Source organism: Saccopteryx leptura, chromosome 4, assembly GCF_036850995.1.
Source record: "Saccopteryx leptura isolate mSacLep1 chromosome 4, mSacLep1_pri_phased_curated, whole genome shotgun sequence".
Taxonomy (NCBI): domain Eukaryota; kingdom Metazoa; phylum Chordata; class Mammalia; order Chiroptera; family Emballonuridae; genus Saccopteryx; species Saccopteryx leptura.
The window spans coordinates 53,390,403-53,405,902 of NC_089506.1; the positions used below are offsets into that span (position 1 = coordinate 53,390,403).

At 43.0% G+C, this 15,500-nt stretch overlaps 1 protein-coding gene across 5 annotated transcripts in view; it reads left to right on the forward strand.

The window, feature by feature from the left end:
* Nucleotides 1–15,500, forward strand: part of DZIP1 (DAZ interacting zinc finger protein 1) — a 79,132-nt gene that overhangs the window by 34,512 nt on the left and 29,120 nt on the right. For 4 of the 5 annotated variants that reach the window (XM_066380678.1, XM_066380680.1, XM_066380682.1 and 1 more), the window contains 4 exons: nucleotides 314–451; nucleotides 2,292–2,354; nucleotides 10,034–10,174; nucleotides 10,624–10,672. In XM_066380678.1, the coding sequence (XP_066236775.1) occupies nucleotides 314–451; nucleotides 2,292–2,354; nucleotides 10,034–10,174; nucleotides 10,624–10,672 (391 nt within the window). The remainder of the gene's footprint in view (nucleotides 1–313; nucleotides 452–2,291; nucleotides 2,355–10,033; nucleotides 10,175–10,623; nucleotides 10,673–15,500) is intronic. The other variant, XM_066380683.1, reaches the window with a different exon arrangement.

The following is a 15,500-nucleotide window of genomic DNA, read 5'->3' on the forward strand; positions in this document are numbered from 1 at the left end:
TAAGTAATCTTGAAAATCAGCTGCATGCAGTTCCTCTTATTTCTAGCACTGTTACATGTCCGTCGAAAAATTTAAGACCCATTGTCTAAGATTAAAAAGTTAGGTTTTCTGTTACTTTTTTTTTACCCTGTGCATGTTTCTTTGTTGGAAGAAAAAAGAAGAAGAAAACCACTGGAAAGGAGCACAGAAGCACAGTGAGCATCCAACAGTGTAGTCAGGTTTAAAACATGGACACAGCTCCCCATGTGAATTCTGTTTCAACCTTACAAAAGTATAAACATTTGTACCCGTGATTGTGCCTTTCACTTTATAGCAGCTGTCAGAAATCCAGAAGTCCAATCTGCAGATCAAGTCCAATTTAGGTACGCTGAAAGATGCACATGAGTTTAAAGAGGAGCGTCCTCAGTATCCCCAGGATTTCCCAAATGTGATGCAATTTCTTGATAATCAGGTATGTAAAAGTGGGTGAGAACTGTGGTAGAAGCCGAATTATTCTTAGTAAATTATTCACAACAAGCCTCTTCTACAGAAAAAGTGTGTGTGTCTTTCAGTGACTTAGAAGATAGCTGATTCCTTTTTCTTGTCTCCTAATACATGTATAATTCATAATAGATGTTCATTAGCTGATTGTTGATTGACTAATAGATATAGATACAGAATAGTGGGTGAGATTGCTTTATTTTTTTCCCCTAAGATAATATCTATTTGAATTGGTTAACATTACCTCAGTATTTCTTTTTTACAGTTCAGATCTAAGTCTCAGCTTCAAAAGGCTTAGAAGGGCATCTTGAAGTTCTAACTTTATTTTCAGAGATTAAATACGCAACTGCATGATGAACTGATGATCTTTCGCATTCATCAAATTTAATTAAAATAATTTGGAAGTGAGCCCCTATAATCAGCACAACCGTCACGCTGGATATTTTGGTCATACTGGTTTAGGGGAACGTTGTGTTTTACTAGGAAACAAATGAGATTAAAGTTTATGAATTCAGTATTGTTTTTAAAAGCAATCAGCAGTAATATGGTATTTAAAAAAGTGAGTGTGTTTTTGGAATGTGAGCAGCTATCGCTGCTGCTTGCTCTGCCGCGCAGCATTGCGTCCCTCCCACAAAGCCACCTCCCGGGTTGCAGCCGGCCTGAACACGCACTGTCCTGTCTGAAGGTTTTCAGCGGCTCTCCACAGAACAGTCTTGAACCCTTAACCGCACTCCACGTCCCTGAGGACCTGGACCTGCACCCTCTGCCACTGTTCTTGTCTTTCCCTGACACTCCCAGTAGCACCAAGTAGCCGGATTGCCAGGACACGGCATTCTGTTTTCTGCTCTGGCTCTTGTGGCTTTCTGTTGGCACCTCCCAGTTTCTGGGCCTGTACTGTACCTATTCAGCTGGGGCAGTACTTCTAGAGAATTCTCCTGGGCCTCTGGGATATTGAATTTCCCTTGTTCCCCCAGAGGGACCTGATCACATGCACGCTGTGTGGGAACTCCCTGTTGTTATGTCCACCGCCCTCCTGTACAGGGAAGGACTTTCTCGTTGTCTTCTCCTCGCCTGCCACGACTGCCCAGCAAGGTGTCTGGTGCATGGTAGAGGACCAGGACTTGGGTCGTGACCTGAACTGTTGACAGTTGCTCCCAGCAGGATGGTCTCTCACAAATTAAAGGACCCAGCAATAAAATCTTAGGGTCCCACCTAAATTTTTCCTATTTCCTTTCTATGAGTTGTATTGTCAGTTCAGAACCCATGGCCTTAGAAAACTTGGTGTTTCCATTTAGGTGCTTAGGTTGGCAAGCTAGCACCAATATTTTTGAATATAAAATTTGATTGGAACACAGACATACCTATTTATTTAGATATTATCTATAGCTGTTCTACTAATACTGGTATTAGTGATCCTGTCATCTGGTTCCCAGAGCCTAAAATATAGGGGAAGGCAAATAGCTCTATAGTTGTTAATATGGAAAAAGACATGCAGGTTATGATTATTATAATCGCTTTATTAATTTAAAAGAATGTCATAATGCAACTATAAACCTACTTTACCCACTCCTTTATTTACTATTAGCCCCTTAACAGAAAATGTTTTCTGATACCTGCCTTAGAGTACAAGAGTAACCAGGTACAAATGTGTTTAAACATTTTTGACTGTATGTATTCTAAAAATGCCTGCTAACACTTTACCAAATAGATAGCTGGGTTTCAAAGGTACCCATTAAAAAGTAAGCTTCCATTTTGCGTGGATCTCACTGTTGCAGTTGCACATAAATCACTCTTATTTTACTGTTTCCTAGGAAAGCAAGTGGACAGCTCGAGTTCAGGCACTTCGCCAAGAGCACAAGAAAGAGAAGAGTCAGGTAAGATGAAGAAACCACCCCTGTGTTTACAGTAGCCATGATAGGGATAAAGAAGATTTGATACCTATTATAATGGAATATTACTCAGACATAAAAAAGAATCTTGCTATTTGTGAGAACATGACTGGACCTAGAGTGAATTATGCTAAGTGAGATAGAGAAAGACCCAATACCATATGATTTCACTTACATGTGGAATCTAAAAAACAAAATAAATGAACAAACTCATAGATACAGAGAACAAACTAATGGTTACCAGATAGGAGGGTGTTGGAGGAATGAGTGAAAAAGGTGAAGGGATTGAGAAACACAAAGTTGCAGTTATAAAGTTGCCATGGGGATGCAGAATACAAGATAGGGAACAGTCATTAATGTTCTAGTAGCCTTGTCAGGTATCAGATGTGTACTAGAATTATTGGGGGGATCACTCTGTAAGTTATCTAAAGGTCTAATCACTATGTTGTATACCTGAAACTAATTCTGTATGTTAACTGTAACCGGCAAAAAAGAAAAAGAAACCTGTAAGTGAGTCATTTTTGCAAAGAGAATTTGTTTTTCTTTATAATTAAGATAGTATTTTTACTTAATAAAGTTTGTGGAGAAATGTGTAGCAAAATTAAAATGACTTCTAATTTTAATACCAAAGAACCACTGCTACTTCTTTGTTATAAGTTTTTTCAGCCTTATTCCTGTGCTGTAAGTGTTGCATTTCTGTAAGTTAGAAACCCATACATACAATCTTACAGATTCTGAATTATGCTTTCTATCTATAACTTTATATACTTTTCACTTAATATATCCTATGTTTTATTTTAAACTGTTCTTCAAAATCATGACTTTAGTAATGATCTTGTAGATGCATCATAAGTTATTTAGTCATCTCTTCGTTGTTGAGTATATGTTCCTGATTTTTTCACACAGAGTGGCAATCTAACTTTTAAATAAAGGCAAGGATTGTTCACATTAAAATCATTTTTAGAAAACAAAATTTAATTACAACACTAATTCCCTTTTAACTGAGGACACCATTATCAAAATGATTTTTACACTGCTGCAAAACATCTAAAGTAGATCTATTTGAGAGCCTTTTCTCTAGGAGAAATTGTTCATTTTTTCACTTTATATTGTATATATATATATTTTGTAGCCCTTTGGATCTGTTGTGCCTTAGTCTGTATAGGCTGTTAAAATAAAATACCATAGACTAGGTATCTTAGAAATGGATATTTATTTCTCACTGTTCTTGAGACTGGGATTCTGGGTGTTAGCCAATTTAATTTTTAATGAGAGCCCTCTTGCAGGCAGCCACTGTGTCCTCACATGGCAGGGAGAGAGAGGGGGGGGGGAGGGAGAGCAAGCTTAGGTTTTTTTCTTATAAGGGCAGTAATTCCATCACGAGGACCCTACCTTCATGATGTCATCTAAACCAAATGACTTCCAAAGGCCCCCCCTTTCTAATATCATATTGTATTGGGGGTTAGGGCTTCAACATGAATTTTGGGAGAACACAAACATCAAGTCTATAAGGTCAAGGGAAAGGGATTCCAAAGGGTCTGTATTCTAGGGGTATAAACTTGGGCCATTTTAGATTTTTGCCTTCCACACCCTCTCCGGGCCTTGTTTTATGTGTCACCTACAACTGCTCCATCTAAGTAGGTAGTCCCCTCCCATTGTATTTCTCACCACTTCATGAGTGTAGCTCTGATCACTATTTTAAATCACATTTTATTTGTTGACTTGTTTAGTTTCTGCTTCTCCAACCAGATCACTAGCCCTATGAGGGAGGGACTCTTATTTAGTTCTCCATTATAGTCTCAACATTTAATAATGTGCCTAAAATGTGATTGAAATTCATTAACGATTTGCTGAGTGAATGTGAAAGGTTGCTAGATGTCCCCAAATGGGATCATTCAACCATACTTTTGTGGATGGAGAAATTCTGATTGTAGAGTTCAAAAGAGCAGGGTTGAAGGAGTTGTCCATTGGTATATAGTATTTGAACCCAGGCCCTCTTAACCTCAGGGCCCTGCTTGTCTGCCTATCTTACTGACCTGTCAGGTATTAGGCACGTAGCCATCTGGGGAGGGGAATAGGCAATGACAACTTAAGAGTGGTTGCTTTTATGTAAGAATGTTCTAGCTTTCCTTTGAGATGCTCTTAGATAATAAATAGTTCTTTTTTTTTTTTTTCTTTTTTCTTTTCTGAAGCTGGAAACGGGGAGAGACAGTCAGACAGACTCCTGCATGCGCCCGACCGGGATCCACCCGGCACGCCCACCAGGGGCGACGCTCTGCCCACCAGGGGGCGATGCTCTGCCCACCAGGGGGCGATGCTCTGCCCCTCCGGGGCGTCGCTCTGTTGCGACCAGAGCCACTCTAGTGCCTGGGGCAGAGGCCGAGGAGCCATCCCCAGCGCCCAGGCCATCTTTGCTCCAATGGAGCCTCAGCTGCGGGAGGGGAAGAGAGAGACAGAGAGGAAGGAGGGGAGGGGTGGAGAAGCAGATGGGCGCTTCTCCTGTGTGCCCTGGCCGGGAATCGAACCTGGGACTTCTGCACGCCAGGCCGACGCTCTACCACTGAGCCAACCGGCCAGGGCCAGATAATAAATAGTTCTTAAAGAGAGTTGCACTTCACAATGACCTGAGACTCTTTCCCAAAATACACACATGTCCCTCTACAACGAGATTCTTGTTCAGTAGGAAAGTCTGGGATATGCAGATATTTTTGGGAGGTGGGGGGGAAGACACCAAAAAACCAAACCTAGACAGTTCTGTTTTGGATCCATGGTTTGAACCACTGTTCTTAGATAATTTGAAGTTCCTACTTTTTTTTTTTTTTTTTCAGAGGCAGATAGAGAGTCAGAGAGAGAGAGACAGACAGGAACGGAGAGAGATGAGAAGCATTAATCACTAGTTTTTCATTGCGACACCTTAGTTGTTCATTGATTGCTTTCTCATATATGCCTTGATGGGGGGGGGGGCTACAGCAGACCGAGTGACCCCTTGCTCAAGCCAGTGACCTTGGGTCCAAGCTGGTGAGCTTTGCTCAAACCAGATGAGCCCGCGCTCAAGCTGGCGACCTCGGGTCTCGAACCTGGGTCCTCCGCATCCCAGTCTGACGCTCTATCCACTGCGCCACCGCCTGGTCAGGCGAAGTTCCTACTTTTATTATTTAAGACATCTTAAAGCATTGGTATTTAGGGACAGAATTTGGTTTTCTTATTAATAAGGGGTGAGTTTTAGTCCTTGCTCTCTTTTTTTAAGACTTTATTCATTTCAGAAAAGGGAGAGAGAGAGAGAGAGAGAGAGAGAAAGATAGAGACAGAAGAGGGGAGGAGCAGGAAGCATCAACTCCCACATGTGCCTTTACCAGGCAAGCCCAGGGCTTCAAACCAGCGACCTCAGCATTCCAGGCTGATGCTTTATGCACTGCGCCACCACAAGCCAGGCAATCCTTGCTTTTTTAAAGCCCCTTTAAAATGACCTGTTCCAGGTAATTTCAGTGGCCTTCTGGCAGAATAGAATGCAAGTTTCAAATTTGCCACTGCAAGTCATGCTAGAGAGAAGGACTGACTCTTGGTAGTTCAGAGGAAGGAGGAAAGGCCCTTCTGGGTCGGAGCGAGGCACCCCGTTTCACAGATTGGGACTGTGGAGTGTTTGTGCCGCCGCTAGGCTACGCTGCTCCCTTGTCTGTTGGTTTTGATTGTTCTGGAGCTACTTAGTTCTTCCTTTATTTCTCTTAAACTCTAACAGAGGGTTGAATTTAATCAGGTTTGGTAATCTCTGCCTGAGACCAAACTATTAATTATTCCACATGATTGGTGCCTACTGTTCCTACAATGCACATATTGTATTTCTCTGTTTAAGGGAAGTTGCATTTGCCAACTTTTTATTGCCTTACCTGGATTCTTGGCAGTAGTTTTTTAAAAAATAACATTGGTAGGAGTTCAAAGGGAGTCACAGATAAACGATGGTATACTCTGTTGACCCAACGGGAGACTCTAGAGCTTTGGAAGTCGTAGAACAGTCACAGAAGTAGAGGAGGATGGGGCGATGTAGACTGATGGAAAATAACAAAAACTTGAAATGGTAGCAGGTTATGACAGAGGGGCTCAAGAGCTATAGACTTTTTCAAATAATGTCTGGCTATCCCTTACATAGATGATAACATTCCTCTCTCTGAACTTTTTCTGTACCTTTGTGATCAGTTCTCAGTTCCAATATCAAAGTGCTGTCATCCCTTTGTTTTTCCTATATCCTATTCTTGGGGTTGAAACAACTCCCCTATTATTGGTCCTAAACCTCCAGGCAGCACCCTGGACATCTTTACAGGTTTATACTTCTGTTTCCAGCTCGGTGTTTCCCAGACTGGCCTTGGGGGCACTCTTCCAGTGGTCTGTAAAAATGTAGATTCTTGACAGTGTCCGGCATGGGGGAGATTCTTAGCATTCACTAGGATAGAAAGGCTTTTAGTTCTCACTCAGGAAAACTTTTTAACTTGGTTTAACCCAGCGTTTGTCCAACCTCATATAAGCACAGAGCACTCAGAGGGAGGACCCCGATGTATTGATGGAGAGCATTAACTTTTTGTTGTTGTTATTTTTTGTTTTTTTAATGTGATTGAACTATTTTTTAGAGCAGTTTTAAGATCAAAGAGAGTTTCTAAATACTCACTGCCCCCACCACCCACTCTCAACATTCCATCCCAGAGCAGTGCATTTGTTACAATCAGTGAACTTACATAAACTATCGTTTCAAGACCGGAGTTTACTTTAGGGTTTACTCTTGGTATTCTACATTCTGTAAGTTTGGACAGATGACATTATCCACCATTACAGTATATACAGAATAATTTTACTGCTCTGAAAGTCCGCTGAACTCTGCCTATTCATCCCTTCCTTCCCTCTAACCTCTGGCCTTTTTACTGCTTCTGTACTTTTCCTTTTTATAGAATGTCAGATTATGGGAATTATACAGGATTTAAGCTTTTCAGATTGGCTTCTTCCACTTAGTAATATGAATTTAAAGTCCGCTACATCTTTTGGTGGCTTGATAGCTCATTTGGGGTTTTTTTGCATGGGCTCAGCCAACACTTTTTTTTTTTTTTGTATTTTTCTGAAGTTGGAAAAGGAGAGGCAGTCAGACTCCCATATGTGCCCGACTGGGATCCACCTGGCATGCCCACCAGGGGGCAATGCTCTGCCCATCTGGGGCAATGCTCTGCCCATCTGGGGCGTTGCTCTGTTGCAACCAGAGCCATTCTAGCCCTTGAGGCAGAGGCCATGGAGCCATGCTCAGCGCCCAGGCCAACTTTGCTCCAATGGAGCCTTGGTTGCGGGAGGGGAAGAAAGAGACAGAGAGGAAGGAGAGGGGGAGGGGTGGAGAAGCAGATGGGCGCTTCTCCTGTGTGCCCTGACTGGGAATCGAACCTGGGACTCCTGCACGCCAGGTCGACGCTCTACCACTGAGCCAACAGGCCGGGGCTCTCATTTGTTTTTGGTTTTTTTTGTTTGTTTTTTTTCATTTTTCCGAAGCTGGAAACAGGGAGAAACAGTCAGACAGACTCCCGCATGCGCCCGACCGGGATGCACCCGGCACGCCCACCATGGGGCGACGCTCTGCCCACCAGGGGGCGATGCTCTGCCCATCCTGGGCGTCGCCATGTTGCGACCAGAGCCACTCTAGCGCCTGGGGCAGAGGCCAAGGAGCCATCCCCAGCGCCCGGGCCATGTTTGCTCCAATGGAGCCTTGGCTGCGGGAGGGGAAGAGAGAGACAGAGAGGAAAGCGCGGCGGAGGGGTGGAGAAGCAAATGGGCGCTTCTCCTGTGTGCCCTGGCCGGGAATCGAACCTGGGTCCTCTGCACGCTAGGCCGACGCTCTACCGCTGAGCCAACTGGCCAGGGCTCATTTGTTTTTAATGCAAAATAATATTTTTTTGTCTATATGGACCACAGTTTATTTATCCGTTCACATAGTGAAGGGCATTTTGGTTGCTTCCAAATTTTGGCAGTGATAAATAAAGCTGCTGTATACCTCTGTATGCAGGTTTCTGTGTGGAATAAGTTTTCACCTCCTTTGGGTAAATACCAAGGAGCATGATTGCTGGATTGTATAGTATGAGTATTTGTGATTTTATAAGAAACCATGAAACTGTCTTGCAAAGTGGCTGTACCAATTTGCATTCCCACTAACCATGAATGAGTTCCTGCTGCTCCACGTCCTCACCAGTATTTGATATAGTCATTGACCTGAATGCTGGCCATTCTAATAGGTACATTGCTGTTACTTTTTGATTTGGTGATTTCTTAAATTCCTAGGGTCTGGCCTGACCTGTGGTGGCGCAGTGGATAAAGCGTCGACCTAGAAATGCTGAGGTTGCCGGTTTGAAACCCTGGGCTTGCCTGGTCAAGGCACATATGGGAGTTGATGCTTCCAGCTCCTCCCCCCTTCTCTCTGTCTCTCCTTCTCCTCTCTAAAATGAATAAATAAATAAATAAATAAATAAAAAACTAAGCTTTAAAAAAAAAAAATTCCTAGGGTCTGTAAGATTGCGTACAAGTATTATTTATTAATATCTTTCATAACCTAGACACCACATTTGGGAGCGTTGACTTCGAAACCAGACATGAAAATTCAAGTCTGGGCTCTTCCTCCTTCAGCTCTCTGAGTCTGGGCCAGCTACTTGACCTCTCTAGACTTGAGTTTCCCTGTCTGTACAATGGGATCAAAACTTGTGTCCTAAAGGTTGTGATGTGGATTCAAGAAGGTGAAGTGCTTAACATGGCCTCTAGCACATGGTCGGTGTTTAAAAACTCAAGCGAGTGAGGAGGTGCTGCCCTAGATGCCTTTGTCCCCCTCACAGGCATGGTTACTTCCCCCTTTATTTGATCTGAACAGTCTTGGTTCCATTTCCATGCCATAAGCTTGGACTGTCCTTAGCTCCAATTACCAAGATTTTTTTTACCCCTCTGTTTAAGCAACTACTAAAATTGCTTTAAATACCTTTCCCTAAGTTATTGAAAACATATTCTTCTTGAATTCTTTTTGTCCAATATATGATCCTCCGTTAAGCCTCTGAAGATGACTCTGTCTGTGAATCTTTGGATCCCTCTGTCCTCTGCGTCTCTCCCTTTCTCTCTCTTCCTTCAGCCATTCCTTCCTTCCTTCCTTTCCTCCTCCTCCTCTTTTCCCCTCTACCCACCTCCCTCTACCTTCCTTTTCTCATTAAATATTTATTGAGACCCTATTAACAACCAGAGATTGTAGTAGTTGCTAGACAAGTAAAAATAATCAATATGGGCTCTCTGGCCCAAAGAGTGCACATTTGAGCCGAGATGGTGCATGTAGACATGGAAAGACAGGACTGCATGGGCTCGGAGCCCTCCGTGGGAGAAGCCTTGATCCTTCATCGTTGCTCATCCCTGTGTCATTTCATGTAATGTGTTCAAGTTCACTCAGCTGTTCACATTATCAGTGTTGTTGGTTTGAGCTCCCTGGGAACAGAAGTGCAGCGCCTTGTACAGCCACGGCCTTGCTACCCAGTGATAAAAGATTTACTTCATGACTTAGTGTGCTCCGGTAACGTAAGGCCAGTAGAGAAGGCAGGGCACATGCATACAGACTGCAGAGGACAATTTGCATGCAGTTTGCAGACTGGTGCCTTTCTTAATTACTTTTCCAGCTCCTGTCACATATAGAGAAACTTCGAACCTTCATGATAGACAATATAAATGCAAATAATGTTTTCTACAAGAAAAGTATAGAAGAGCAAGGGCTGAGACTCCAGGAGCAGAATGAACTGATTATCAGTCAGAGACAACAGGTATTTGGGGCTATATATTGGCATTGTTTTTTTTTAAGTGGTGCAACTTGTCTAAGAACAGATGTTTTTGATTTAGAACAATTGTAAGTTGGACAAGGCATAGAAAATAGAATATGTTATTTCTTTTGTTATCTGTAAAAGTAAATTCAACCAAATATATTTTAAGGTATTTAAAAATACTGTAAAGCAGATTTATTCGATTAGAATTCAGAACAAATCTGAAGGTTCATAAGAACTTGCTTTAGTAATTAATTACTTAGAGAAGCAGCTGGGCCCAGATGCAGCTTTCATGAAACTTTTCTCCTTGTCTTTAAAGTCAATTTGTCCTCCTTTGTCTTTGGAGGATTTCATGAGAAGGTTAATTTACTAAGTCCAGTATCTGTTCATTACCCAGTATGTCCCTATCTAATTTCAAACACACTTCACTAGAAGACTCTTTTTCTTTGCAGATTAAAGAGTTTACCAGTAAACCATTAAACAGTGTCCCTGAACCCAAAGGTAAGTGGACCAGGAGCCCAGTGCTGGAGGCAAGGCAGGCCTGCCTGACCATTTGCTGGGCATCAGAAGACCGTGGGGTCCCGATGGTTTCTGGGTGCTAAGATGGCATTCCTCTGGTTATTTTAATTTGGGAGACCTGTTATTATAATCCTGAAAGTTGAAGAATTTTAAATACAAAAACTATTATTGAATGGTTTCCTGTATTTTTTTTATCAGAATATGTCATGCTCAGTAACTGTTTACCTCTGTACCCATGTGCAGTAGATGGAATTATGTCGCTACAAAAATGAACTACTCAGAGACCAAGTGAAATGCTCTGAGGAACTGAGGGGAGGCAACAGCCCTGGTCAGCAGATCCAAGGACTGAAGCCCCGTCCCCAGACTTACTCAGATATTTATTAATAAGTACAAATAACTCAAGGAAGCAGACAGCAGAAGTTCTCAGGGGGTGAAGTAAAGGACAAGAAACATGTTGACTCCTAATCTCTGTTCTGAGAGCCTAAACATTTCTTGTTGCTGAATCTTATCCTGCTGTTTTGCTGTTTCCAGCATGCACTGTTTCCAGTGTGAGTCAGAGAGGTTGCTGGACTCTTGTCCTCTCAGGTCCTTTGCCCCAAGGTGCCTCTCTGACTCTGATTGTTTACCTAACTCTGCAAGTCTTCACAGCATATTCCTACAAATCCCCTGTTTTTGTTTTAGTAAAGATTAACAGAGAGCAAGATGACCGGGTGGCTTGGGGAAGTACGGTTTGTCAATGGGCAGCGGCGGTGCTGGGAAATGTAGGGCAATCATTGCTTCAGCGTGAAGGTACAATTCAGGAGGTGGCTAATGTGTGCAAGACTGAAAGTAAACAAAGTAAGAGAATGATAACTAAAGCAGCAAAGATCCATACCTGAAGGTTAAGGCCTGAAAACCAGTTCTTAGGATTAAGCCATTGAGCAATATCATTAAAGTGCTAAGCGTAATACTCTGAGCTTCTAGTTTCAGTTGTTGCATCTGCTTCTGAAGCTTTTGTTGTAAGTCTACAACATCTTGTCCTAAAGGAGAATTAAAGGTGCTGTGAAGTAGGCAGCTAAAGTCCTTCCAGGACTTGGTGGAATTGAAAGGAATAGGAGTGACGCACATAGTATGAAACTCAGTGTCACAAAATCTCTGATGTTACCACATGGCTTGTTGCTGTTCTGTCCATAAGACAGCTGCCTCTAGCGCATCTAAGCACTGCATTATTTCCTGGCCAGTCTGAGCGAAAGACTGAAGCTCGGAAGTGACCTTCTGGAGGTTTACTTTGACATGTCGGGCAATCTGAGTAGACTGATAAAGCGACAGCAGCTGTGATGGTAGTAGCTGCCAAGGCTGTAGCTGCAATAATGGAGGCTATGAAGACTCGTAGAGACCTCTTACTCAGACCTTTTCTAAAGCTCAAGTAATCTCAAGAGCTGAACCATTTCCCAAGAGCGAGTAAGATTGATTGGTACCCAAGCTTGCGTCCACTGTCGAATAATAAAGAGGTGAGTGTTACTAAGGGTTGTGACATTCATGAGTAATACAGGGAGTAATCCACGTCTGATTAGCAAGGAAGGTGACATTATAGTCTTCCTGTTGACATACAGAATGGATAAAATTTACCTGGCTTATGTTTGGGGGAAAGTTACACATAAGAAACACATAGGGCTGGGAGGTGCAGGTCATGACATGTTCTACTGTCTCATTAGTGACCCACTGAAAGCTAGGATATTGATCATGCCTAAAGATATGGGGAGAAAAGGGTAAAGCAACTCTCCAGGTATTTTTCTTGCTAGGGGAGAAAAGGATGTTATTTTTGACAGTTGATCAGACCTGCAGTAATGGGCCAGTGAGGCCTGCGTTCCATAATAAAGAGCCATTACTATAATGATATGACATGCTCCAATTCCAATGGGTATGACTGGCCTCTACTAGGAGGCCCTGAGGACCCCAGTTTTCTAGGATATAATCATTCATGAGGGCATTACTAGTGAGATTAGTGGAGCAACAAAGTGAGCAACTGAGATCTAACCCCTCATGAAAAGATAACCAAAGATGCTGGCAGATAGGAATATGGGGCTTAGAATAATTTTTTCCAGGAACTAAGGTTCCATCTACTCCAGCCACCTGAATAAAGACTCGATGATGGGCTGCTTCCCGTTGGGCAGTTAGATTATCATAACTGTAATTCATATACTACTGAGGGGAAAATGGAATACAAGGTTGTGTAGAGGAGTTAGAACTTTGTGGGGTTAACAAGACAGAGGGGAAGTTGTTCCGATAGAAAGAACCACTCTCGCGGCAGTCTATACCGTCCGCTGTGACACCCTTCCTCTTCACAAGTTTCCCCACAATCTCTTAAAGGATTGGACGGGGAGAGCCTCGAAGCCCCCATGATCTTAGAATTATTAGAAGAAACAGGGTTCTGGGTCACCCCAGGTGACTACATAAAAAATAGGTAGGTCTAGAACAGGCGTCCCCAAACTATGGTCTGCGGGCTGCATGCGGCCCCCTGAGGCCATTTATCTGCCCCCCCCCTCCCCGCCGCACTTCTGGAAGGAGTACCTCTTTCATTGGTGGTCAGTGAGAGGAGTACTGTATGTGGCGGCCCTCCAATGGTCTTTGGAACAGTGAACTGGCCCCCTGTGTAAAAAGTTTGGGGACCCCTGGTCTAGAGTATGAGCCCAGTAGATAAAAGAAGTAGCATTACTTACTGTAAGCAGACTAAGAAGAAAAAGAAAGGACAGAAGTTGTACCTTGCTAGCCTGAGACTCAATAGTAACAACAGACAGCAGAGAGAGAAAGGAGAGTCGCAGGCGTAACCGGAGTTCCAGGGTTCTGAAGAACGGCTTGAGCCCCGGTCATAGGCTCATGAGACTGCCCCAAGTATTGGGTGTGACTTAGGTGGTAGCTAATAACAGCTCATCCCTCCTCCACTTTGAAGTGTCCTTATTCTGTGTGGCATGATCTGTTTGAGGGACAGCATCTATATCTCTGGTTGAGGTTGGGGCTTGATTGATGCCAGCTCGTGATATGGCTTCACGAAGTGGGTGGACACTCACAAGGGACCTGTTGATAACAAAACAGCCAGCTGTATATCCTTGCCCCAGGTTAGTAATTCAGCGGGGCCAACCCATTTGTGTCCCAGTAAAGATCTCTGTAAAGAACTAATGGCTTAGTTTCTTTACTAGTCAGGCAGAAATGTTTCTCAGCTGCTATAAACCTGGCTGCATTAAGATTTTAAAAATTCAAAGTATGTAATACTTCGTTTAGTTCTTCCTGGGGAAAAGAAAGCATGTCCTCCTGACTCCCCCTTTTTTGTTTTAAGAGACATTGCTTGATGTATGCTGGGCACGTTCTACTATGGCCTGTCCTTGAGGATTATAAGGGATGCTGGTGGTAGTGGGAAATGTCCCATCGTTGACAGAATTCATGAAACCGCCTGGAGGTATAGGCAAGACCATTATCTGTTTTAATTTCTTTTGGGTGGCCCATACAAGCAAGAGTAACCATAAGATGTTTTTGGACATGACGGGCAGACTCACCAGATTGACAAGTGGCAGAGAGAAAACTGGAATGTGTGTCAATAGTAACATGAATGTATTTAAGTTTACTGAAAGGTGGGTATTGAATGACATCCATTTGCCAGAGGACATTAACTGCAAGGCCACGAGGATTTACTCCCACTAATCTGGGCTGAGTGTAACGCTGACAATCTGGACAAGATTTAATGATTCCTTGAGCTTGGGAGAAAGAAATTTGAAAATATTTGGCAAGAGCTTGAGCCCCTTGATGAAGAAAATTGTGAGACTGAATGGCTGTAGAGACCATTTCTGAAACCATAGCAAGGTGGTCAGCTCAGCTGTTTTCCTCTGTTAAAGGACCTGGGAGCCCTGAAAGAGAGCCAATGTGAGTAATATCGATAGGGTATTTTCTAGTAGAGAAAATGTTGTAATTGGGAGGAAATAATAAACAGGTGTCTATCTGTAGTTTGATGAGCTAGGGCATTTTGAATAACTTCTACCGAGTGGACAATAGTCCACAATAGAGGGGACTATTGTCAGCAATAGTGTTAAGTGCCTGGCTGGGAAGCATTCTTAGGGCTGCAGTAGCGGCAGCTAACTCTGCTCTTTGGGTGCTTTTATGTCTGGGCCTTATAAAGTGGTGCCGTCTTCCACTCTGCTGCCAAGTGACAATACCTTTCCTGCTTCTTCCTCATCCATCGAGGAAAAGAGTGAGAGCTTGATGGACAGGAGAAGAGGTAATGATGGGCATCGCTTGTCTGGGAAGTAATTATGACCCCGTAAGTTCTTTAGAGAAGGGGCAGTGCAGTCAACAGTCCCTGTGAAATCTGCTTGGGACACTTTGAAGCTTCTCACAAGTTTGGAATGGAAGATCAAATTCTTTCTTTAATCCCAGGATAATAATATTGGTGTCATAACCTGTTAGCTGCTGGCAGTGAATTCATCCCTGGGACAGGAGGGCGAAACCTCTGGTCTGATTTGGTGTATAATTTTTTCCTATGATGAGGTTTGAAAAGCCAGTCAGTCATTCCTAATTGAGGGGTATGTTGACGGAGAATCTCAGTGAGACTATGGGTGTATTAAGGATAATTAATTGAATGGGGAACCCTGAGATTATTCTAGTCATTTGACTATCAAGTAGTAATTGAATAATGTACTGTAACTCTTCAAGAGGCTGCAGGGAAAGAAAGCAAGGCAATTTCATGCAGAATCCCCCTTGAGAATTGAACAAATGAGACAGCATATAATGGGGATCCTGACTGATGGACGCAGCCAATTGATGTTCCCAAAAGTTTTTGTGG